General features: G+C 46.2%; 1 protein-coding gene across 1 annotated transcript; it reads left to right on the forward strand.

Moving 5' to 3' along the window:
* Window positions 1–1,224: 1,224 nt before the first annotated feature.
* LOC144174593 (ubinuclein-2-like) lies at window positions 1,225–22,408 on the forward strand. Its single transcript, XM_077703365.1, has 5 exons — window positions 1,225–1,852; window positions 10,180–10,266; window positions 10,330–10,440; window positions 14,166–15,070; window positions 20,751–22,408. The coding sequence occupies exons 1-5, from the start codon at window positions 1,676–1,678 to the stop codon at window positions 21,658–21,660; spliced, it is 2,190 nt and encodes a 729-aa protein (XP_077559491.1). The 5' UTR covers window positions 1,225–1,675; the 3' UTR covers window positions 21,661–22,408.
* Window positions 22,409–22,610: the final 202 nt, after the last annotated feature.

A 22,610-nucleotide genomic window follows, 5' to 3' on the forward strand; every position in this document is an offset into this window, starting at 1 on the left:
TGGAAGCTCGGAAAAGTTGGTACAACATGACCAAATATACAGAGTTGTAGGCACGACGAAAAGAGGCATATTAACACGCGTTACTCCAAACATCTTTTTGTCACATCTGATATAATTCAGGCCTCTTTTGTCCCAGCTGTGCTGATTTCACTCCCCAAAATAAGGCACCTGCTGGTCTTTCTATGCACAGAAAGTATGGTGAGGTTTCAAAACATTTCAGGCTGCTGCGCCAAAACTGGTGTTCAGCGGTGCGTACTACAGTGCACCAGAGTGGAAGATCAAGTGCACTGGGCACCATCTAGACCCAAGAGAACTCTTGTCAAATGAGGGCCTTCAAAGGTATTCCTTTGGCCTATTCTTCTCCCCACAAAAGCCAGAGATTCTATGATCTAAATCAGCCTTCGTGCAACAGTATTTAGACCTTTGCCGGCAGAGTCTTCAGCCAGTTCCCACGTTTGAGGACACAGACCCAGATCAAACCTGATGGCATGATATGGGGCGCGCACACACCTTCCAAAATAAAAAGAAAGAAAGAAGTGCGGTTACAAAAGCCGGCGAATTTAAACGTGCAACACAATCCTCCGAATCCTCCACTCGGAGTGGTTTTGCCTTGCCCGCAGGCGCGCCGTAGATAATACAACACCGAACGACAGCCGATGTACCAAGGAGGAGAGTTATCAGCCTGCGCTTACGGCGCGTACAAAAAGCGCGTGCTTTTCATCGTAAACAATGAAAAGCACAGCCGACCTAAACATGAGTGCCGGCACGGCCGCTTTGCACGGCCGGCATGGTACTTCTTACTAGTTTCAGCGATCAACAACGACGACCAAATCCAAGAAATAATAACAAAAAACAGGTGACGTCACTTCCGTGGGGCGCTCCAGCCAGGCCCGATCGGGGCTGGCTGGAGCACCCCGGGGGAAAGGATCCCCGGGGTGCAGCAGCCTTTGCCTAATACAAAATTATCATTTGATAAGGCTTGTCGTAATTTTCGTGCACATTTGTAGCTTAAACGTCTTACTTTAAACTTATGAACGTTTATTTTATTTTTAAGAGCGCAAATAATGCATAAATTTTGCATCAAAAAGTAGCGAATTAAACGAATAATTGATATAATATTACTCATTTGTGAGTAGTTTTAATTATTGGATTTAATTTGCACTTACTGTCGGCAAATTGCGGTTTATCACTTTCCGTGACACGCCCACTTTCCATCACTTTCGACAGGAGCGCCAACAGCGCTTGTTACCCAACAACCACAACAAGAGATTTGTGCGGCCCGCGGACCGAAAAACCGCGCAAAGACTGTAAACACTCGGCTCAGGCGCAAAGTGTGTCGTCGAGATCAAAGGAAGCCCGTGAAATCAACGCACGGCCTTTCGAGACCGCGAAGTGTGCCTTCACTCGTGTGTGTGCAATGGCCCTAGCATCGACTATTGATGTGCCCGTGCGTGCGAAAGTGCGAATTACCTCGTCATGACCGTCGGTGTAGTGAGCGTCCGGGAGCATGTCCCGTAGCGATTAGTCGCCTGTGAGCCGACGTCTGCGCGTAGGAGACTGGATAGAAAACCGGTGATCTAAAATGGCGCTGTGCGATGCTCGTGGCGTGCTTTGATAGAGGCACCGCTGGCGGGAGCTGATCAGTTCCCACTCATGTGCTGCTGCTGCTGCTGCTATGGCTGAACCGAGGCGCATCAAGCTCGAGACAGCAGCCCACCAAGCCCCAGCCAAGCAGAAGCGTGCCGAGGTGTGTCCGACGAGGCGCTTTCAGCTCACGCTAGTGCCGTTCGGCCAGCAGGAAACGGACTCCTGCCCCGAGTACTCCTACAGTGACCTGTTGAAATCCACCCGGGTAAGCTGGGCAGTTTTTTGCTCGGGAGTTTACCGCTCGTTTGCCGCTTCGCTTGTGTTGGGACGGGACGTGCCAATCTTTTTTTTGGTCGATGTCCTCGTAGTACTTGGGTGATTGTTTCTTGCTGCTGCTTTGACGGGACTCATTGCCGCAGGTAGTGAATATCGGAAGAGGGGATGGCTACCAGGGGACAAGACAATATGTCGCGTGTGCCGACGACGAGGACGTTACGGGGATGTGTCACGGAAATAAAACTAGCTAACTTGTGTCCGTTATTACTCGCGAGTTTTTTGTTTTTCTCTCGGGATTTTCGCTTGGGCGCGTGCCGCTTTAGGGGATAGTTTCCGCTAAAAGTATCTTTTTGGCAGATTTGAGGCACGACATAGCCGCAACGTGCAAAGGCTGCTGGTATCGCGTGACTGCGTGGGTCTTTTAACCATCACTTTTAACCGTCGGTTGCTTCATATCCATTCCCTTTTTGTACTTGCGTGTGCATGTGTGTGGATTTGCGGTTAAGCAAGCTATGCTGTGCAGCTTTTCTTTTCGCTCGTGACTAAAAAGGTGCGCGCTTTGCCCTCCAAGGGCATTCGTTGGTCGTTTGCATTTATACTATTTATTCCTTACTCCCTCCTTCCGCAGCTGTCAGTCACTTGCGGCAGTGTAAATTGAACATCAGCGCTTGTCTCGATGGTCCGGGAACGCTAACTTGAGCTTGTAACTTGCCTTGTTTGTAGTAACTATTATTATTTGTTATTATTAGAATCGAAAAGAAATGGTTGTTAATTCGCGAATGTTAGTGAGGGGTCTTCGAGCCAACTTGGTTTATCATTGAAGCCGTTGCCGATAGTTTAATCACTATCGTGTCATGTGCTCATGAGTGGGTTGTCAGCAATTAGCGAAGCAGATTGGCGAGAGCGTTCCGGGTCTCGAAGAATCTTTTAGAACTAAAACGCCAGGGTGTGATTGGCACTACTTTCTCCCTTTGTTGGCGCGCTTTTATGTTCGGCTTCTGAAGTACGATGACAGCAGCGTACTGGGGATTGCGGTAATATGCAGCGTGTTGACGCTGTAATGGCAGTCGGGAATATGAAATTGGTGTGTGAATTTCGGTCGGACGGTGTTTTATATGACAGTATTTTTTTTGCTTTTCCTGTAAATTTGATTTGTCAGTTGCTAAATAGTTTTGTGTGAATTTTTCTGTTTTATGCAATTTTTTGAGGGTGTATTTCTGTATCTGCTGTTTCGCAGAGTTTTGAAGTTTGTACCTCGGTAACATTTTTGTCGGAACGGGTAACTCTGGTGGGAACACGGTTGGTCGGGGGTGGGAATGCATGAATAACCAATGCGCGTACAACCTCCATGTGCGGCAGTTAGCCTGCACGGTTTTTAGTTTTTAAACGCAGTTTTTACCTGCCCCGGTTTTAGATTCTAACCACGCGCTTTACCTGAATGGGTTTTATGTTTTTAATCCCAGTTTTTACCTTCACCTGTTTTAGTTTCTAACCACATGTTTTACCTGCATGGTCTAATCTCGGTTATTACCTGAACCGGGTTTAGTTTTTAACCACGACCTGAACCGGGTTTAGTTTTTAACCACGTTTTACATGCGTAAGTTTTTAGTTAATTCCAGTTCTTACCTGCGTGGTTTTTGCTTGTTTTTAACCTGTTTTTTTACCTGTACGACATTTTTGTTTGTAATGTGTTTTTACCTGGACCGGTTTTAGTTTGGAGTCGCAGTTTTTTTTTTATCTGTGCGGGTTTTTAGTTTTGAGTTCCAGGTTTTTCCTGCACATGTTTTAGTTCTTAATCGCAGTTTTTACCTGTCATTATGAACGTCTGCAGGGGTAATTCTCGGTGACGCGCTTTGACGCATTGCGATCCGTGAATCGAGCGTCAACTCTGTGCAGCTGTGTTACGTTTTGTGGGTTAAGGTGCTATCCGTTTGAAGGTTGGGGCATTGTTGGGGGTAAACTTTCAGGGACGGCATGAACTGTCTTGAGTTTTCGGAGGCGTGTACGCGTATTATTTTTGTCTGAAATTTTGGAGCTAGCTCCCCGCGGTTTTGGTTCTGTCCGTCCTTGACCTGCTGATAAATCCGGTTTTCTCTCTCTGCTTTCTCCGCGCGCCGCGGTAGCGTTGCGTTGGTGGGCGTAAGGTCAGGGGTTCGATTCTCGGTAGCGGCGGCTTTTTATCTGGTCGTGGTGAAAAGCAGCTGCTGTGTGGACTGTTTCGGCCCACGTTATGGATCCATAGGCATAGCCTCCTGTATAACCCTAGGTGACCTAAATCAATCCGTAGCGGCGCGCCTGATAGTTCAGGCGTGGGGGTGTCTGTCCGCCTGTGTAATGCAAATTTTATTGTCTGTTCTGTTTTTTTTTATGTGTGTGTGAACATCTGGAAGCTCTCGCATCATGAAATACTTGAGGCCAAATTTATCCTTTTCTTTCGTTCTCACTTGGTAAGTGTTAGTTTCCGTAAATTTGGAAAATTATGCTGCCGGTCTAAGGGACGTACGGCTTTATCTGGGGCGTTGGTTTCGGTGTCGTCTTTTTTGCTGCACTGTTTTCATCTTTTGTCTCGTCGCTCGCTGTAGTTTTGTTATTTTGTTATGTGGCCGTGTGTTCTCGGTTTATTCCGGCCTCTCGCGAGGGCGTCGCGCAACATTCGATTTGGCGCATAATTCAGATGCACACTTCCGGGCGTGCGCATACGCTTCCTTTTGCGGGGCGGGGGGGAAAGGGGGGTTTGGCTTGGCTTGATTTGGCGCGGGGTTTAAGCCTCGGGATTTGCGGGGAGATGGGGTGAGGGGCAATAATGACGCAGCTCTGTCGGCCTAAAGGTTGTGGACTTGAGGTACCGCCCATGCCTGGTGCTGTTTTGTCGCTATTTGGCATACTTCTGAGTTAGCTCAATTCAACTTTGTAGTCCTATTGTTTGAGAAACACATGGCGGTTTGATAAAAAAAAAACTACATCACATTGAAAGTCATTTTCCACTTGTTTACCTGAACTCCATGCGGTTGCCGGAATGGCTGAAAAATTGGCTGTGTCAAGTCATTGGTAAAAAGTACAATTGATTAATGAAGTGAAGCCTGGCGCTGTTAGTGTTTGGTACTGTTAATATTCTGTAACTTTCAACAACATTAGTGTCGCTTAGAGATATTTTCTGCTTTTATACTTCTTTCATTGGTGCTTGAGTGAAAATCTCATAATTTTACGAAGCAGCAACTATTAATTAGGAAGATGGGAAATGTGGCACAGTTACGGGGATTCTGAATTTCTCAGTTTTGATTTGAACAAATTTGATGTACAGTAGAATTCATTTGATATGTTCTCAATTATCAGCTTCGCATTGGCAGTTACACTGCGAAATTTCGGTCCCACTGTAAGATAAGATTCTTCTGCATCGTACGTCTATTTTGCAGTCTCATGGCAAGAGTGCCGGTGAAGTTCTACTGCACCTTTGTGGCATTCTGTTTGCAGATTTTATATATATTTTTCGCTGTGCAAAGGTATACTCTTTCTGCAGTTTCTCTTGCAATGTTTTTTTGGTGACGTTCAGGGTCTGCATTGGCACATTCCATTTTTTGCTCAGTCACCTGCAGATATTTTTTGCCGACTGTGTTTTAGTGGTGGGCGGTTACATTCGTATTGAATGTACACATGCGACGACTTACTGCTGTAAATCTCTGTCGGTTCAATGCTTTCACTATGCAGGAATTAAATAAAAGAATGCTGTTCCTCCCTGGTGTAAGCTGGTAGCAGAGAAACCTTGCTTTGTTCTTTTGCTGGTGTTTCGGCATCTGCCCAATGCTGCCACATAGTGAATGTCTGGCACATGTCAGGAACATGCCTTCCAGCTTTCAGGCTACTGGCGCCATCTTCCATGTTTCTCTTACTTTTATGGTTGTCATTTGACTCGCCCTCATGTGTAATAGTGCTAGATAACTAGATGTCCCTATTATCGCGCACCAACTCTTTTCGAAAGACTCTGCACCCTCTTGGAACCAGAGTTTCTCAATTACACCAGTTTTGAAACTCCCCATAGGCCCCATGTGTCAAAAGCTGACCCGTGTTTGGCCCTCCTGCACTACGGTCATAGAGAGAGAGAGAGAGAGAAAACACTTTATTGGCTGAGGAAGCGACCAAGGAGAATTGAAGTCCTTATGTTGGCGACGGGTAAGGGCTGAACGTCCACCCCACCAGGACGTCTTCTTGAGTTAGGTGGGCGAGCTCGTGGTGACCGTAGGCCGGTGCCTTTCGGCGACATAGCCTCCATTATACAGGAGGCTATGCTACGGCAAACAGAGGCACGCACGGGACAAGTTGACTATCCTGTCACCTGTCGACAGGAAGTTATAGTACTCAAGTGCTTGCGGCTGCTGCCGTAAGTCCTGAAAGAAAAAAAAAAACGTGAAGACATCAGTAAATACTACCGAATTTATGTTTTCTAACTTAAAAAGTGAGCCTTATTTTATTAAATAGTGCTATTAAGCAGATGTTAAGCCCAGTTTTTGTTCCGTATGTGCTGGGCACTTGCCTCTCAGTTCAACGAAGCAGGGGGGCCCGAGCCACTGGGATTCTGAAGCGGAGTTTCGCAACTAGTGTATATTGAACTGGTGTAGAACTGGTGTGCAAATGGGGTAGAAAAACTTGTTGGAACCAATCGAGTGTTGTTAGCTCTCATGTGGAGTAATTTTAGTTTTCTTTTTGGTAGTACCTGTTTTTTTTTATCCTGACTGTGGCTACTTCTCGGGCAAAAAATAAAAATAGCAATGCGCACTAGACTTCGTATAGAGACCACCAGGAAGTGTATACTGTACATAGGCCCTATCCGGAGTGTGACTAATAGGGCAAGTGCAGTTTTGCTGCCGAAGACCACAATTTCAATTTCTTAATTGATTATAATCAATTAAGACTCAAGGCTGAAAATTAAAATTGATTGACAGTTTTTGTTATGATGGCACGCACATGCCCAAAACACACTGAGTGACATCTTCTGTTGTACAGCTATTTTCGCAGTACTAGAAAAACCTGTGCAAGAGTTAGTACGTTGGAGATGACTTAAAATGCAATATATCTGTTGCACTGACAAAAGATAGCAATAAAGTGTAGTTTAACAAACTAGGAATGTCTAAAGAATACTCCAATTTTGCAGCCTACTTTCAAATGATGTACAGTTGTCCTTGGTCTCGTAGTGTCTTTGAATTATGGGGTAGCCTGTGTGTATGTACTTACACGCATGCAAAGGTGACGTCCTTGTTCAGGAAACTATTGCTGTTTGGCCTAGCTGGGAAGCAAGGGATATTGGGGTAACAATCATGTAGGTACTACGACTGATGCCTGCCTCATGTGCCAATCCCCAGAGGGACAACAGCGTGTTGCTGGTGGCTGGTGTGGTTGCTTGTGCCATTTGTGCTTTATGTCAATGTGTTTCATTTGAATCATGGTAGAGTGAGGTTGTGAGGGCAGGACACATGTTAGCCTGTATGCTTGCTGTATATACATAAGAGTTGTTCGTTCGTTCTCAGGTTTCACTTTTTTTTTTAAATCGGGGGTAAAAATCGGGCACTATTTTTCAAAATGGTAATCGGGGAGAATTTCTTTTATATATATAAAACTATTCCGAAATTCTGTGTTTTTCTGGATAAATCTACAGATGCATGTAATACTCAGTTAATTTTATCAGAAGCTATATGAGCTTCTTAACTTTAACATGTTAAAATTAGTGTTTGTTTCAAGCTTGTAATTGAGGGGACGTCAGGGTTTTCTAGTGAATAATCTCCGAAATTTGGCGTTTGGACAGTAATCAGTAATGATGACAGTACAGAGCATTGGTAGCTTATAAGAAATGAAGCATTTTATTCACATAAAGCTGGTCATCGATTTTTTTACACATCCTTGTTTACATACATTTATAATTTGCATGCGCAACATGTGGGTCTCCATTCGAGACCTGTGTGATCGTTGAATGTAGCTGGTCTGGGAGAAAGTTCTCTTGACATCATAGCCTCCATTAGCTAGGCACAACAATGCCTCTGCAGCATTGCCTGCCTGCAGCATTGCCATCATGACTCTACCACTTGCCGGCAAGCGGTAGAGTCATGCAAATACTCAATGAGTTCGAAAGCTGTTTGTGGCCCTTGCTTACAGCAATGTACTGGTTGAGAATGGCATGGCGGACCATTAGTGCACGATTGTGCAGGTCACTACATCAAAAAGACCCATTAGGGGAGAATCGGGTTTAATCCGATTCACCTGAAACATGTTTGGGGTGTGAAATCGGGTTTTACCTGAAAACGAGAAACCCTATAGTGTGTGTATGTATATATGTATATGTATATATATATATATATATATATATATATATATATATATATATATATATATATATATATATATATATATATATATATATATATATATATATATATATTAGTATAGCCTACTTTCAGCAAACACAAACGCCCGTGTGTATGAGATTTCGGCGCACGATAAAGATCCCCAGGTGGTCTAAATTAATCCGGAGCCCTCCACTACGACGCGCCTCATCGCCTGCGTTGCGTCGGCGCATTAAACCCCACAATCAATCAATCAATCTACTTTCAGCAAACACGATTTTAATGAAGTCCCGGCTATAAAGAACAAATCTTGTTACCCGTTACCATTTGTATACATGTACTTTGTATTTAGATATAGCGAAAAACGGACAATTTCTGTTTCTTGGTGTGTTCGTTATAAGCAAGCTGAACTGTACCAGTGTGCATATGTGTGAACATCTGCAGGGCTTCTATAAGGGGAGGGCAAATGCTTCTTGGGCAGCCAGGAAGATAGATCCACTGCGAGGCAGTAAAAGTGAATGTACCGAAGTTCAATTTTCTTATGAAGAAATCAGGAGCACGAAATGACAATTTCAGGTGCTCCTGAAACGGATCAAGGAGCGGGACTGCTGCCCCTTCCTGGGCCACACGCTAAATTTTCACAGCTCCAGCTGGGACTGTTTTGTATGTGGCACAAAAACCTGTGACACTGTCTTTGTTGACTTAGCCCTTTATTGGGGTGCAGTAAATTGGCCCGGGAGCTAAATCTAAGCAATGTTTCATTGTCGTCGTGCTCCTTATTGCAGTAGTTTGGCCAACGAGCTGGAAATCTGTGGTTAATTCCTGTTTCGAAGGAATTAGAACACTGGGTATGATGGGAACTTATGGGTGTGCATGCACATGAAAACATACACACTCCCCGCACTCCTGTTTAAACTACCCCTTAGTAAATTGAGGAGCAGATGCTCAGGGAGGGGGACTCCAGGGCTTGCTCTGTTGGACAATTTCATGGCATTCTGCTGCAGCTTATTCATCCACCTGTTGTCTTTTGAGGAGGAGAATGGAAGTACCACTCATCAGGTGAAGATTGGGTCATTTCTCTTGCTACTGAGGAGTAGATTTGAATTGACAGTGTGCAATGATTTATTCGGCAAAGGTCATGTATTACGATAAAAGGTCATGAAGTTGCCCTCTCCTTGCTTGACCATGGCACCACCACTAGAGCTTTTCTCATTCCTGCCAGCAGCAGACTGCATTTTCACTTGTGCTGAGTGGCAAAGGCGTTGCGCTGTTGAGCACGAGGACACGGGTTCGATTCCCGGCCGCTGCGGCTGCTTTTCTGGTGTAGGCGAAAAGCAAAAACGCCTGTGTGTACGAGATTTCGGCGCACGTTACAGATCCCAAGGTGGTCAAAATTAATCGGGAGCCCTCCACTACAGCGTGCCTCATTGCCTGCGTTGCGTCGGCGCATTGAACCATACAATCAATCTAAATTTTTACTTGCACCAAGGTTGTGGCATTGCCTTCACTTATAACTATTGCAGTGACACCGTTGGAGCTTTGCAACGGTGTATAAATCGCCACTTGGGTGTCACCTGTGTGTAAAAGCGGTGTACAGGGTGCAACTGCTATTGTGACCACCAGTCAGTTACAGTCCATCAATTTCAGTCAACGAAAATTCAAAGTGGTGCTGAAATTCACGGGGGTCCTGTTATGTAGCCTTCGCTCAAATTATTTTGAAGATTTGGGGAACAGTGAGCTAAGCGCATTGAGTGTCTGTTGAAAAGGTCTCGAGTAGACCTACTCCAATTTTGCTGCGAGAATTTTGGCATGGTGATTCTTATTTTCATTTTTGGGAGAATTTTGCCCTTGTGAAATCAGGTGACAAACCTGGTGTTCCACAGTAAACCAGTAAAGAGTTAACTCGTACTTTTAGAAATGGAATAGAATCGTCACCCTTTTTTTTCTTGAAAGCATTTATTGACAGGTGCTTTTCTTCTTCTTCCAGCCTTCAGAAGCCGACAAAGATGATGCATTTGAAGACAACGAGGAGGCGAACATACGAGAGATTGCACGGAAGTTTGAAGAGAAATATGTGAGTCCGCAGAGCGGGGATTTGGTTCGCAAGGAATGAACGACCCCCTGATCTCCCCCACAGGGATCAAAACATGGGAAGAAGAGGCGGAAGGGCAGGATTGCCTGGGAAGACTACGTGGATCGCGGGATGGGCTACGATGAGACAGACCCTTTTATCGATAATGGAGAGGCGGTGAGTGGGTTTTCACCAGTTGGTCTGCCCAGCTGAAAAGGAGGCGTATTAATGCAGATGTTCCTGCTTTACTAGTGCATATCTTCCGAGCGGTGCGCCTCTGTTGTGTTTTTGTTTATTGTTTTGTATTGTCAATCAGCTATTAACTTGGGAACAAAAATTTTGTAGACACGACTAAATCTCCTGCTCTACCCTTTTTTTTTTCTTTTTGTTGTCTCTCTCTCTCTCTCTCTCTCTCTTTCTTTTTTTTTTTAGCCCAGCAGAAATGTAAATTATTAGTCTCACTAGAAAGCATGTAAATCTCTGAATTCTGCCCATAAAGCGCGCAGACACACACATGCACACACACACTTGTGCTGCATAAATATGCATTAATGAAGGCTTCTTGGCTACAGTCGGCCTGCAGACACAATCTTGTGCATTTAGACATGCATAAAAATAGTAAACTGTCAGGCTAGTTGTGTATTAAGAGATTTTAATGTGTTCTATGCTATGTTTTGAAAAACGCTTTTGTAACACCTGTTTAGAAAGTTGCACCCTAAAATTTGTGTACTGCTATATTGGTTCAGTAGATAAAGGGGGGGGGGATATGGTACTAACATTATAACATAACTAATGATTAAAAATTAATTAGCACTTAAAGGGACCCTGCAACACTTGCCATCGACTACTAGTAGTGTATTTCGGGATAAAGTCTATTGTCCCAGAAATCTCCTCCCGCAAGAATTTAGAAAATCCGTTCACAATTAACGAAACTACGTGCGATGAGAAATCGCGCATAATCGTTCCCTCTCAACTCGACCGCGGACAATGCGATGAAAGCTGCGCGCTCTCTCCCGGATAGGGGGGCGGCTCGCAGCGTTTTCTTCGGCGGCCTTCGATATATCACATGCCAGGTAGTTTTCTCCTTTTCTCCGCAATGCGGAGGGGCCTATTTCCGGTCTGGTGCCACAAAAAAGCAGGCATGGGTGCCTGCTCGCAAGTGCGCGCTCGGGCTGGTAGGGCGTTTTTGAAGCAATAAACGTTTGTAGTCGAGTGGTCCCGTTGAAAGGGAAGTATTGAGCTCATCACTCAAGCTCCGCGCGCACTCAAAACACAAAAGAAACGGCAAAACTGTGCCTACAGGTTCAGCCATAGAAGAGGTTCGTACGCAGCGAATCTAGCCGCGAAGTTGACCAGTGACAGCCGATCGGGCAGCCATGGCCTATGTGACGTCCCTTAGGCCATGCCAGGGGTTGCATAATGAGGACAACTGAAGAGAGAGCGGTTGGTTTTTCCGCGTCTTTCACATCAATTTGCGCTCTCACCGCTTCACGTGCACGTGTGATATTTGGCTTAGGTATTCCTGGCAGTGTAATCTAAACGTCGCGCAGGTTTACTTGCACTGCTCAAAGAGTGTTGCAGGGTCCCTTTAATTGGCATCATTTGGTGAACAGCTTGTATGACCAAAAAGGTCTTGACATTATAATTAGGTATCCGAAAAGCTACCCTGTTACTTGGATGATCCACGTGTTGTCAGCCCTCTGCATTATATGCAGGCCCAAGTTCACTTCATTTTGAGCGTGGACATCTTCTGCCCGGGTTGGCTGCCTTATCCAAAACACTCATTTTCTATCCCTAAGCGTTGCCCCTATCATCCTTTTTTCCATGGCTCGTTATGCCGACTTAAGCTAACACAGCTATTCTCAATTTCTGCACAGAAGCAGGTTATTGTCACTAGCTAACCATTGTTTTAACAGTTCTAGCAGCCACCATGCTGAACTGATTACTGAGTTCATTAAGTTGGGTGGAAGGCTCGAGCCAGTTACTGAGCTAAAGATCATTAAGCAGAAATTGTAGTTCAAATTGTGCTCATTAATGTGGAACACGTGAGGTCATGGCCAGACTTCTGCTCGGTGTCGACATTGGGGAGTGCATGTGACAATGGCTAAATGTCATTCATATTTGTACACAAAGAAGCCACCAGTAGCACTATAGTATATGCTGGCATGTAGGCACAAAATGTAGGTGCAAAGCCGATGCTGACATTGAATGCATGTGCTTGTTTGCTTAAAGGAGCATGAAGAGAAAATACAACTTCGTTTAATTTGAAAGAACTAGGATTCAATATCTCACTCAGCTCCATTACAGCCACAAAAGATGTTTTTTAATGAAAAAGAGCAAGAAATATTTAAAAACTTTAAAATTTTGCACCACAGTGACGTGTTATGAGCAAGAATGACGTCATACGGCCAACAATAAAACATAATTTTCAGTGCGTTAACTGCATGTTAGCATTCAAGTAATGCGGTCAAATGGAACTAGAGGCTCCATTACAGACGTTCAGTCGTGTCGTCGCGACAGGTCAGTTAGGTGGCCGCCAATCACACAAACAAGGTTCCGTGACGTCATAGAAAAGTTGCGGGAAATTAGCTAGGGGGTCGCAACTGCTTCACACGTTTTTTTTTTTTTTTTTTTCATATCTCCGTTATTTGTTCGAAGATTGCGATGATATTGGTATCATTGTTATCGGGACTATGCAGTCTTTCTAATAAACCCAACTTGTATTTTGTCTTCATGGCTCCTTTAAGGCGGACTTATGGAATAAAAATGAGGCAGACCTTGAGCCCCTTCATAAGGTAGGGTTCAAACTGTCTGGGAAGGCTTTCGAACAGGAGAGCTTCAGGATTTTTGGCGGTCTTTGGTGATTGTGAGGAGCTATAAAAACTGCGGACCCTTGACAGCAAGCGGAGGCAGAAAGAACTGTTCGCTAACCTGTACACACATCACATGGCGGCTGGGGCAGCTCAGCGAAGCAGATCCTCACACTGCACGTATAGTGTGCTGTTCATTAAAAAGCTATTTTGTTACTCATTATTCGTTCACTTCAACTCTGCATAACCTAATGGCATGTCAGCACTATGCAGTCTATGAAAACAAGATGCATATATGAACATTCTGGGACGCAGACAGCCCCTTTGTTGTCTGTAGCCCCGCTGTCATTGCAAACGAATGTGCCACTGCATCACATAATCAGGGTTCTCCCCAGAAAGTATCGAGAGGTGGCCATATTGAGAATGTAGTGGGGGGGGGGGGGGGGGGGGGGGTTAAGAATTTCAAATTTTCATCACAAAAATTGAACAACTCTGGTCAAACACTGAATATTGTGGTGCAGCAGCTTGGTGAAAAAATAAGAAAGCGGCATCGACTCAAACATTTGTACGCAGTGTGAGACTTTTCACGTAATCGGGTGGAGGGAGGTGCGGCCCTCTGCCACTTGCGCTGCTTTTGCACAGTGGCCATTCCTAGAACCTCGGGCCCACATTTCAGACGGGTGGGTCAGTGGGAGTGGTGGGCGACCTACCAAAGGAAGTGGGCGGTGAAGCGGAGGAGTGGGCGGAATTTCCACCTCCGCCCAGTGTTGGGAGAACCCTGACATTATGTTATGTTATGATAGTTGTCCATATTTTCTTGCAGCAAGTTGCTTCTCCCGGGTCACAGCCTGTCCCTGCCAATGAACAATTTGTGCAGCTGTGCTTTTATTTATGGCACGGTAATAGCAAGAGTGGAGCTTTCTTTATCTTGCGAGCGCAAAACCAGATTTCAAAAATTCATCGTTCATTAGAAATTGATTCCCTAAAGGTGACATTTTTGCGTTCTTCAATTTACCAAAACAATTGATCAGCTTCAGTGCATTGACATTCTGTTCACCGATGCCGCGCTTTTCCTTCTTTTCCTCTCGGCAGTACGACGAGCTCGTGCCATCAACGCTGACAACCAAGCACGGCGGCTTCTACATCAACGCGGGCGAGCTCGAGTTTCGTACGCCTTCCGGCTCGGACTCTGACGACTTTCAGGGCAAGGTGAGGCCGCGGCCCGTCAAGAGGGGTCCCCGAGAGGGCGGCGTCGCCCGGCGAGGACCGCGGCCCCGCGGTCGGCCGAGGCTGCACCGCGATACGCCCGAGGTCAACAGCGCCATCGCTGAGGCGATCGAGTCGGTGGTTCGCGGAGGCGGCGCTGTCGACGAAGAGGTCGCCAGCGGTGGTGCCAGCAGCAGCAGTAGTGCCGGGAGCGGCGGGGACGAGCCGGTGGGGCTGGTGTCGCCGGCCGACGCCCGTTGCCCGCGCCTCCCCGACAACCTCCCGGCCGAGCTGGAGGCCGAGGTGCAGCGGCTGAAGCGCGCGGCGCAGCTGCGGTCGACGGAAGGAAAGTGCAAGTTCTTCCGGGGCCACGTGAACCAGCTGCTGCTCAGCGTGGAGCTGCTTGCGCGGGAGCTGGGGCCGGGCCAGCGGCAGTCGGTGTTTGCGCACCTGGCCTGCTTCCTGCCGTGCACCAAGGAGACGCTGCTCAAGCGGGCCAAGAAGCTGCGCCTCGACCAGGAGGACGGCCGGCTGGGCGAGCCGCTGCGCCGGCTCAAGGAGGCCCTGGACGCCGGCCAGGGCCTGGGCGACGGCCGTCTGCGCGAGGCCCTGTGCGACGTGGTGCGCATCAAGCTCCGCTGCTACGAACTCTCCAAGATACGGACCATCTCGGCCGAAGAGTACCTGCGCAGCTTTCTCGACACGGAGGTGTGCCCGCTGTGGCCCGCGAACAGTCCTGTGACCGCCAAGGCCCTCTTCCGTGAGAGCCGTCAGGTCCATGGCCATCTCACGTGAGTGCTTTTACGGCCAGAGAGAAAAAAGGGCGTGTACAGTGATCTCATGATGAGCGACAAGCTGTGTAGAGTCTCGTTTTTTTTTTTTTTTATTCGTTTCCCTTTTTTAATTTTTGCTTTTAATATTGTGTGTGAAATAAAAGTTTTAAGGCGGCCTGTTGTAGCTAGTTTCATTTAATTTCCTTTCTGCAACTACACTTGGTCGCCGTGAAATGGAAAAATTGGCACTTAACCGAGTGTAGTTGTCCGTCTAGGGTGAAATTTTCAAAATCTTACTCCTCGAAATCTGCCTGTTTCCTTTGGCAAAGCGTTTTTGCTGACACAGTCAGCTTTAATATTGTATCACAAATAAAAAAAATATGAAAGTTAGGGCAGAGCGTTGCTCCTTCTGTTTTAGGTCTAATTCCTACATGAATGCTACAATAAAGAAGTCGATTTCACACCCAAGGCATGAATGCGAGGTTTCACTAATTTTGTGAATATTTGGTGAACTAGCTTGTAGCCAGTGATGTACCATGCGAGAAATGTCCCCTTTTTTGGGAATTTTCGGATGTAATTTTGTCCTAAAGGGAAAAGGGAATCTTTGATTGTCGTAGGGAATTTAAGAGGTCGGGGAGTAAAAAGGAAAAATGTCAGTAAACCAGACCTTGCATTATTTATCACCTTGTTTTCTTTTAAAAAGTTCCCTTAACACTTTTTCGAATTTGTTCAAATATCCTCAGTTGTGTTCCCACAACCCACAAGCATCCAAGACGACTTCCAGTCCCATTCATAAAACAGGAGGCAGTATACAGGAAAGAATACTCCGTAGAAAAGAGTTCGCAGAAAGTTTTAGCAGAGTGGGCAACCGCTCCCGGTACGGCGCCCGGTACATGGTTGGTGCACCTGCGCATGCACCAAGCAGGTCTCCCCCCTGCACATGCACAGTGGTGCTGGTCAGCTACCAGGTACCGTACCGTGACCAACTCTTCACTCTGTTATAACTCTAGTAAAGCATGAAGCAATGGTGGCTCAAAGGCTGAAGCCTGTTCGCATGTATTCCATCACAGGATACGAAAAAGTATTTCGGCACATTAGTCTGCATGGTTGCAAATGCTGCAGAGCAGCAGATGTAGTGAAATTTAGTTGATGTTGAAACCCTGATTCTCAGAACGCCATTAGCGTCCAGAAGGCTACGTATAGTAGACATAGGTGGCACTGGCTAACACCCAAAACCGAACAGGAATCCACACAAAGGTCTATCAACTGCAAAAAAAGAATGCAGGGGAATCTGCAGAGAATTCTTGAGAAGCTTGTTGGGAAAAGTGCTAAAAAAATAGAATTTTTGTACCCAAAAATGGAAATTTTTTCCCCAATACGAAACAGCACTGCTTGTAGCCGGAATTTAAGTCAATGCAGTATTTTTCCTTTATGCAATACGGCAAACTTATGCAAAAAAAAATAAAAAAAGACCTCCCCCCCCCCTCCCTTGACTAATAAAAGGGGTGCGCCAAAGTGTGGAGACAACGTGGCCTATATCGGCAGATTGCAGTGCCAAAATTAAAAATCAAACCTCTCACACCAGTATTAGGTGCGTAATAAGACAAGATGCCAAAACTATGAAAACGGGAATCACTTTCCCATATGTTTTCCACCCTGCAACTTGTGATGTCCCAAATCGTACGTGGCAAAAAATGCGATTGCCAAAGCTTCCTTAATAATTTTTCTGCACGGAACAGCAAGGTAAGGGCATGTAACTGTCAAATAAATGTGGGTTGAAATTTTCTTTCGCGTATGTTTTTCAAAAGCCAAACACTTCAGCTGTTAACATTACTGAACACACTGGCTCACGGCCACAGCTGGTAAGCTTTGTTTCAGTTTTGATTTACGTTGAATGTTTTGCCTTAGTCCACAAGGGCAGTCACTTGATTGACAATGGGTGAACACAGAAGCCATCGTCCCTTCCTGTGGCAGCATACGTGCATATAACATCCAGTGGCAAAAGTCGTGGGATTATGCACGCAACTGAATAAACTTTGAACCAGCGATCAGTATTGCTAATCACCACTCCGGCAAACTGCATGTTTCTTTTTAACAGTTTTTGTTAGGGGTTTGCGGCTAGCGGGTTTTTTGTTATGGTGTAGTTCTCGTTCGGCGCTGGTCAGCACTTTCTGTGATGGGCTCTCTTGCGTCACGAAGAATTGACAGGAAAGAATGCCAGGTGTAGTCATTCATCACTCTCAGCCAAAAGAACTAGGAAATTTGTGGTAATAAAAAGTTAATGCTGCTTTTGGTGTCCTGTGAACAATGAGTAGACAAGCACTGCCACAGTGCATGCCTGAAGACGGATGCAGCCAGAGAGGCTATTTGAGTGTCGGGACACCCCCAAAATTTTGTCTCCTCTCCTACTTTCGGCACGTAGAAATGGCTCAGCACTCATGAGTTGAAGCCCTCCCTCTCCCTGAAATAAAAAAAAATATCCCCGGAAATAAAATCCTCACTATAAAAGACCTTAAACATGACCAATACCATGTTCTGTGCTTGCATTGTTTTTTACACATTGCCAGAAGAAGCTTACCAAGTAATTAATTTACGCGGTATTGATTCTACACTATGCTTTTCCTTGTATTTCGAAGCCCAATATGATCTGCAGATTTGCAAAAAGGCATCCCAATATATTAAAGGGCTTCTAAGGGCTTGATACCTTTTGTTTAAACTCAGAGACAACAGCTTTTGTAGCTTTTTCAGGTTTTGTTTATGGCAAATAGTGCCTTGTTTGTTGAGGCATAATTAGTTAGTCTCCTTCTTTCAAGCATGTCGCAAAGTACACAAAGTCAGGTCAAGTAATCTGCAGTAAAACCAACTGCTCCCATGCACTGCTGCTGCTGCTGCTTAGGTGATGTTGTAGAAAATGCACTTTGTCGGAACAGCGGTCAGTAAGCAAGCAGCTGGCGTCGCAGAGTAGCCAATTGCACTCATAATTGACATCTGCTGCTGGCTGTGTTTACATCTGCACACGCGTGTAGGGCCTTTGCGTTCACTCACATAACTCTTTTGACTGCCCATAGACACCACATCAAAACATTTTACCAAAATTGAAACAAAGCCAACCGCTGGTGGTAATGAAGTGGCCTGTTAATAGCACAGCTGTTGTAGGTCAAGCCCTTTCGTCCGTCTGCTGAAGGTCGTGCATCATGCATAGGTAAAAGCAGGTTCCCAGGCCCGCTGGCAGCTTTGCAGAAACCGGTTCCCAGACCCACTGATAGACGGTGCAGTGGTCTTGCAGGATCAGGTTCCTCTCCCTCCCATTAGGGAAGGGAGGTGGGAGCGAGCTTCTTGCCGCTCACATTTAGCTACCCATTGCTTTGCGCGAACCGTAGACTTTGTGACTGTACTGCCTTTCTTGGGGCAAGCACTCGACGTTTAAGCCGACCCAAGCGAACCGCAGCTTCGCTGTTTTGGTAGATTTCACACTGGGTGGAACTTGGTTTAATGTATTTTGTAGAATTTGCTAGCTGAATTTCGTTATCTTTTTACTAATGCACTCGGCAAAAGTTTATGCATTTATTTTACATTTATATGTTCCTATCTTACCCGAGTAATTTTTTTTTTTGTAATGGACCAGGGAGGCTGACCATTTCCACTCTTACTCCTTTTCCTTTTAAGACCAATAAACGTTTATTACCACTAATGTCAGAAAAATGGGTTGACAAGCTCCATCATTAACCAGTTGTGACGTAACAATTGGGGCTGTGATGCCCAATGACGCAGAGTAGAAGACACACAGAAGATGCCTTGTAGATGTGTACTTAAGCCGCCTGCAAGCAATAAAAGTTTGGTTGTTAGTCAGCGCCGTGTGTGTCTTCTACTCAGCGTCCTGTTAATTCACGCTGTTTTCCACATTTTCAACATCTGAAAAACATTTTTTTTTGTACTCACTTCTGACATCACAAATCGTGAATGGTGAAACGGGATTGGCGGGGTTTGTCTAAGGTTATGAAAATAAAACACGGAGACCTGCAAATTTACAATAAATGCGTCTGGTAATGGCTGTTGAATGCGTTTTCAAAAAAATGCTGACTCGGGTGGGAAGCCATTACGACAGGCAGTAAAGCCTTGCTTCAGTTTTTTATTTATCAGGTCATTTTTGCCTTGGTATTTGGGGGGAGTTAAAAGATTTTTGACCAAGCCGCCTGTCAGCTTGATTGTGCACCGGGCTGAGCAGTTGTGCAGTACTTCCATTCCTTCTAGGGGTGCGTTCCAATTTACCGTTTAGACAGCTTCGTTGCCGTCTTCGCGGACAGTACGCCATGTTAAACCCCGTTCCAATTCGAACGAAGCAGTCAACGAAGACTGCTTCAAGGAGACAGCATCGAAGTCAGCAACGATGCAGGCTACCTTCCTGTCTAAACTAATAGGTGACGCCAGCGCCACCTTTTTGCGTATTAATGTTAAAACAAAAGCACTTGTTCCTTTAATTAAATATTTAGTATAAGTTACTAGTGACGAAGATGACTTTGTTTAGTTTTTTAATTACGTAACATTTGTAATAACAACGGTAATAATAGTTACGAAACCTGCGGCTTGCACAACTCAACATGTCTGCTATGACGCTGTCGTCTGCGCTGGTGTTGTGCTTGCGACCGCGGCGCCGTTCCAATTTTATTCCTTTAGACGTCTAGTTAGACTGCTTCGCAGGCTGTCTACGAAGCTGTCCGCGAATTGGAACGCAGCCTAGGTTCTGTGGCCTCATGTCCTTCTAAATCTTGGTTTCAAGACATGCTCTTTTGTCACAAAAAAAAAATTAAGGGAAGAGGGAAGGAGGAGAAATGTGTCCTCCAATTAAAATACTGTTTCTAAGCGAATAAAGCATGGTTGGTTGCTGAACAAAAGCTTAAATAGCTATGAAAGGTGGGATGTTCGTTATTTCTGTGAGTCTAAGTAAAAATAAGTTATTCAGATGTAGTGCCCCTGAAAGCAAATTTGAATTATTGATTTAACTGTTGGTCACTGGGTTCTAGGAGGTTATCACGAAATATACTTTCCTAGCAGTCATTGAGGCCTTGAAGTGTGGATTGAAAATTATATATATGTGTAACAGTAACCTACTTTCCAAAAGATCTTGTGCAAATAGTTTTGAAAAATGTAGGCACCGTTGCTTGAAGTTATGTAAAATTCAAACAAAAGTGCTGTTGTGCTAGTTTCTATCAACTGCCCTACCGTGATTTTTGACTTGATTTGAAGACAGTAGGTCCATATGCAGAAGTTAAAAAAACTTATTGCCATTTGTTATTGCCAGCCAAGGAACTTGCCATTTATATCGCCTCAACTGCCCGATGTAATCTGGATGTCATTCTTTGCTTTGACTTATTAGTTACTTCACTGTACCAATTCAATCGTCAATTACCTCAAGTTCAACTGACGTGACTGCCTGCTATCGCTCATTACTGCAAAATAAAGTTGTCGGATATTTCAGAACCGTGCGTACTGAAGATGTGGGGCCACGGCTTACTTACCTTTCGAGCCACCATTATGTTAATATGAGGAAGCATTATACGCACGACGATGAGTTTGATTGTGACCAATAGACAGCAAGCACTCTAAACGGTATGCAACGTTGCCTTATTTAACATTGCTTGCGTGTAATGACCACCAGACACCGAGTTAACGAAGTGAACCCATTGTTCTTGCATTGCAGGTCGAAGCCTCGCAAACCATCACTTCTTCCCGCTCCCGGCCTCCGCAAGATGCCTTTGCACATTGACACCGGCCGGGAGAGTCCCTGTACACCACCCACTCCTGTGACTATTCCCTCATCGCCATCAGTGTCGGGCGTGCCCACTTCTTCGACGTCGACGCCGACCCTCGTTCAGACACCCACACCACCTCCATCTAGCACACCAACACCCGCACCGCCACCACCGCCGCCGCCCCCAGTGGTGTCGTCGCCAGCTCCCACAGCCACGTCCGTTCCCACGTCCGTCATTCTGCAGTCGCCGGGAAAGACGGCTTCCGCCGACGCGCGGCCTCCGCACAGCAGTCCGCCCAAGCCTTTCCTGGCCTCGCAGATGCTCGACCGCATCATAACCGCCAGCCTGGGCAACTTCCCCAGCTCGGGCGAGGTCCCCATGGCCAGCCCTCGCCACCTGGAGAGCAGTCCCAAGCTGGAGGGGGCGGCCCTGCCCAAGAGCCAGCAGCAGCAGCAGCTGGCCCGGACTCTGCCGTCCAACACAGCCCTGCGCCTGACCCCTTCGTACGGCTTCATGGAGGCCTTCAAGCGCACCCTGGAGCAGAGTGAGCCTCCGACGAGTAGTGGGGAGCGGGGGAAGGGTCCGTACTACAAGCCGGACAACCTGGAAGGCATGAAGGGCTTCCCGTACCCCGTCGGCTACATGCCCACCCGGACCTCGTCGGCGGTGGTGACGGCCCCCGACCGGCCACGGCCGCACGTGAGCGTGGCGCAGCAACCGCAGCCCCAGCACTGGCGGCAGCGGCCGACTTACCCGCCGCCCTCGGCCAGCTACCCACAGCCGCCGCGACCGTACCCTTTTCCGTCCCAAAGCCACGGGTCCAAGGGTGCCAGTCAAGGCCAAGGTCACGTTTCATGAGGAGCGGCCCGACAAGCTAGGCCTGCCGCACTCACACAGCATCAACTTCGGAGAACAAGCCTCGACACGCAACTGCCGGCAGCGCCGGGGACCTCGAGCTGTCGAAGTGGCCCAACCTCTCTGCTGGGGGGGTGTAGCGGACTGCGCCGAGGTTATCCAGCATGCCTTTTGAAGTTACCTAGAAATGCCGCAAGGATGCACCTGAAATGGTTGGAGAGTAAGCGTTTTCCCAAACTGGAGGGGTGGTCAGATCATGTGAGCCCTCTGGTTGCGAGTGTGCAGACTGTTGTACAGTCATTTAATAGTTTTCAGAGTTGACTTGCATTACGGACAGCTATGCAAAGAGGCTCCTTGTAAGTGCTTAGAAAGCTCATGGCAAACCAAGCTTGACATATTTAATGCGCAGAGCAATGATCAACACAATTAGTCATCTTAATTAAGGAAGAAGAGAAGGCGGAGGGGGAGCAGGCATGATACGTGTCACGTCTAGTGTCTTGCTATGTACGTAAATGAGTCTGCTTACCGGTTTGGTGATTAAGTGCAAGTGCTTCTTTTTTATTATTGTGCGAAAGGACATGGATAGCAGCGTATAGCATTTGTAGGGGCACGTCCAAAATTTGCGCAATTTACGGCACCTTTTTTTTTTGTTGCAGATAAGAATGTTGCGAAGTTTGTTTTATATAAATATATGTAAAATAAAGAGACGATACTGCGACCCAAGCATCATAGCAGCACCCACATGACTGATTATTGTCGAGTTTTGTGATTTTGTGCATGAGCTTCTCGCCTACCATACCTGTCGCCTGTCAATCTGGCGCAACATATGTCGATTCGTGCTTCCGTCGCATTCCCCATTCACCCTTTCCAGGTAATCTTTTCTGCCACCTTTCCTCACATCATTTAGTCCCACTTCTCTCCTTTAAACAGGAATGTCTTCCGCTTCCCATTCA

This window comes from Haemaphysalis longicornis, unplaced genomic scaffold (genome assembly GCF_048455015.1).
Source record: "Haemaphysalis longicornis isolate Haplotype H1 unplaced genomic scaffold, Haemaphysalis longicornis Haplotype H1 scaffold_3, whole genome shotgun sequence".
Lineage (NCBI taxonomy): Eukaryota > Metazoa > Arthropoda > Arachnida > Ixodida > Ixodidae > Haemaphysalis > Haemaphysalis longicornis.